The 1,927-nt window shown below is 53.3% G+C and overlaps 1 protein-coding gene across 1 annotated transcript in view; it reads left to right on the forward strand.

Annotated features, from left to right (window-relative positions):
* Positions 1-1,927, forward strand: part of EAH_00058030 (hypothetical protein, conserved) — a gene marked incomplete at both ends in the record, with an annotated part of 4,800 nt that overhangs the window by 1,678 nt on the left and 1,195 nt on the right. The window contains 2 exons of the mRNA XM_013397363.1: positions 775-1,079; positions 1,542-1,708. Coding sequence (XP_013252817.1) covers positions 775-1,079; positions 1,542-1,708 — 472 coding nt within the window. The remainder of the gene's footprint in view (positions 1-774; positions 1,080-1,541; positions 1,709-1,927) is intronic.

Below are 1,927 nucleotides of genomic sequence, written 5' to 3' on the forward strand. Positions count from 1 at the left end.
AGGAAGCGGAGCTGCAACAAGGTGACTCCGAAGCTCCTCAGCAGCAGCAGCAGCAGCAGCGGCAGCAGCAGCAGCAGCAGCGGGAGCCAGCTTCTGGCAGCCCTCGTCGACAGAGACCTCACGCAGCAGCAGCACCAGCAACAGCAGCAGCAACAGCCGCATCACCAGCAGCAGCAGCAGCAGGAGCAGCCGCAGCACCGTCAGCATCAGCAATGACAACAGCAGCAGCACCAGCAGCAGCACCAGCAGCAGCAGCAGCAGCAGCAGCAGGAGGTTTGTACTATGAGATTATTGGGGGCCCCACAGCAGCAGTTCAAACTGTTGTTGTTTGTTTGGAGACACGCGAATGCATGCGGAGACAGCTGAGTAGAATAAAGGGCTGCTTAGAGGCTTTGCTGCTGCACTTTTGTTTAAAACGGCATTCAAGAGTTATATTTATTACATACAATGGGAGAGAGGTAAGAAGAAAAAGAGCAGCAGCAGCTGCTGCTGCTGTTCGTGCTGCTGCTGCTTCTGCTGATCGTGCGGTTGCTGCTACTGCTACGCCTGCTGTCTTTGCTCCTGCTGCTGCTCGTTATGCAATTGCTGCTGCTGCTGCTGTTCGTGATGGTGCTGCTGTTTGTGCTGCTGCTGCTCATGTTGCTGTTGCTGTTCGTGCTGCACCTACTGCTGTTGCTGCTGCTGTTGTTGCTGCTCCTGCTGCTCCTGCTGCTGCTGCAGACGAAGCAGTATCCAAGTGCTTGGCCAGCTGTAATATCGCGAGAAGTGCTGCAGGAGACAATCAGCTTTATTAGCAGCATTAAGACTGCAGCACGTGCAAGCAGCAAAGGAAGCAGCAGCAAAGGAGACAGCAGCAAAGCACATTGCAGCGGCGGAAGCCTTCTGCATGCACTCAGAGCTGCGCAGACACTCCAACCCCACATCCTCTACCTCATCGCTCATACAGCACCCGGTATATGCTGCTGATGCTGCTGCTGCGGCTGATGTTGCTGATGCTGCTGGTGCTGATGCTGATGCTGCTGCCGGTGCTGCTGATGATGATGGTGATGCTACCACTGATGCTGCTGCTGTTGCACCCGGTACATGCTGCTGTTGCTGCTGCTGATGCTGCTGCTGCTGCTGGTGGTGATGCTGGTGCTTCTGCTGCTGCTACTCCTGCTGCAGCTGCTAATGCTGCCGCTGATGTTATTGCAAGTGCTGCTGCTGTTGTTGCTGTTGCTAGTGCTGCTAGTGCTGGTTGAGTTGGTGCTGCTGCTGCTGCTGCTGCTGCTGCTGCTGCAGTTTTTCTTTCTGCTGCTTCTTTCTTCTGTTCTCTCTTCTTCCTCTCCGTCTCTTTGTTTTAACAAATTGTTTTATTTATTTGTTATAATTATATATTTATTATTTATTGCTGCATGTCTCTGTCTTTGTTTTTCTTTGCTGCATACTCGTTCTTCTGTTCTTCTGTCTCCTTTCGTTGTGGGGTGTATGGGGTGTATACCGAGGTCTAGGGTTTAGGGTTTAGGGTTTAGGGTTTAGGGTTTAGGGTTTTGGTGCTGCAGCGGATCCCGCCGAGCAGGAGGCTGTTTTGTCTCTTGTGCAAAACCCAAGTGTCTCTAGCTTGTCTGCTGCTGCTGCTGCTGGTGCTGCACCTGCTGCTGCTGCTGCTGCTGCTGCTGCGGAGACACCTGAGCTGCGCTACTGCGCCTTTGAGAGTCGCCTGAAGTCTGTTAGAGACGAGGAGTTTTTCTTAGCCTTGATGCATGCAGCAGCAGCATTAAACAGAGACAAACAGCAGCAGCAGCAGCAGCAGCAGCAAGCTTTGCAACAAGCAGCAGAAGAGACACCAGGAGACAGCAGAGACAAAGAAGGGGAGACAGGCACACGCAACCAGCAGCTAACAACGAAACCTGCAGCAGCAGCAGCAGCAGCAGCAGCAGCAGCAGCA

This window comes from Eimeria acervulina, genomic scaffold, assembly GCF_000499425.1.
Source record: "Eimeria acervulina Houghton genomic scaffold, Eah_scaff1286, whole genome shotgun sequence".
Taxonomy (NCBI): domain Eukaryota; phylum Apicomplexa; class Conoidasida; order Eucoccidiorida; family Eimeriidae; genus Eimeria; species Eimeria acervulina.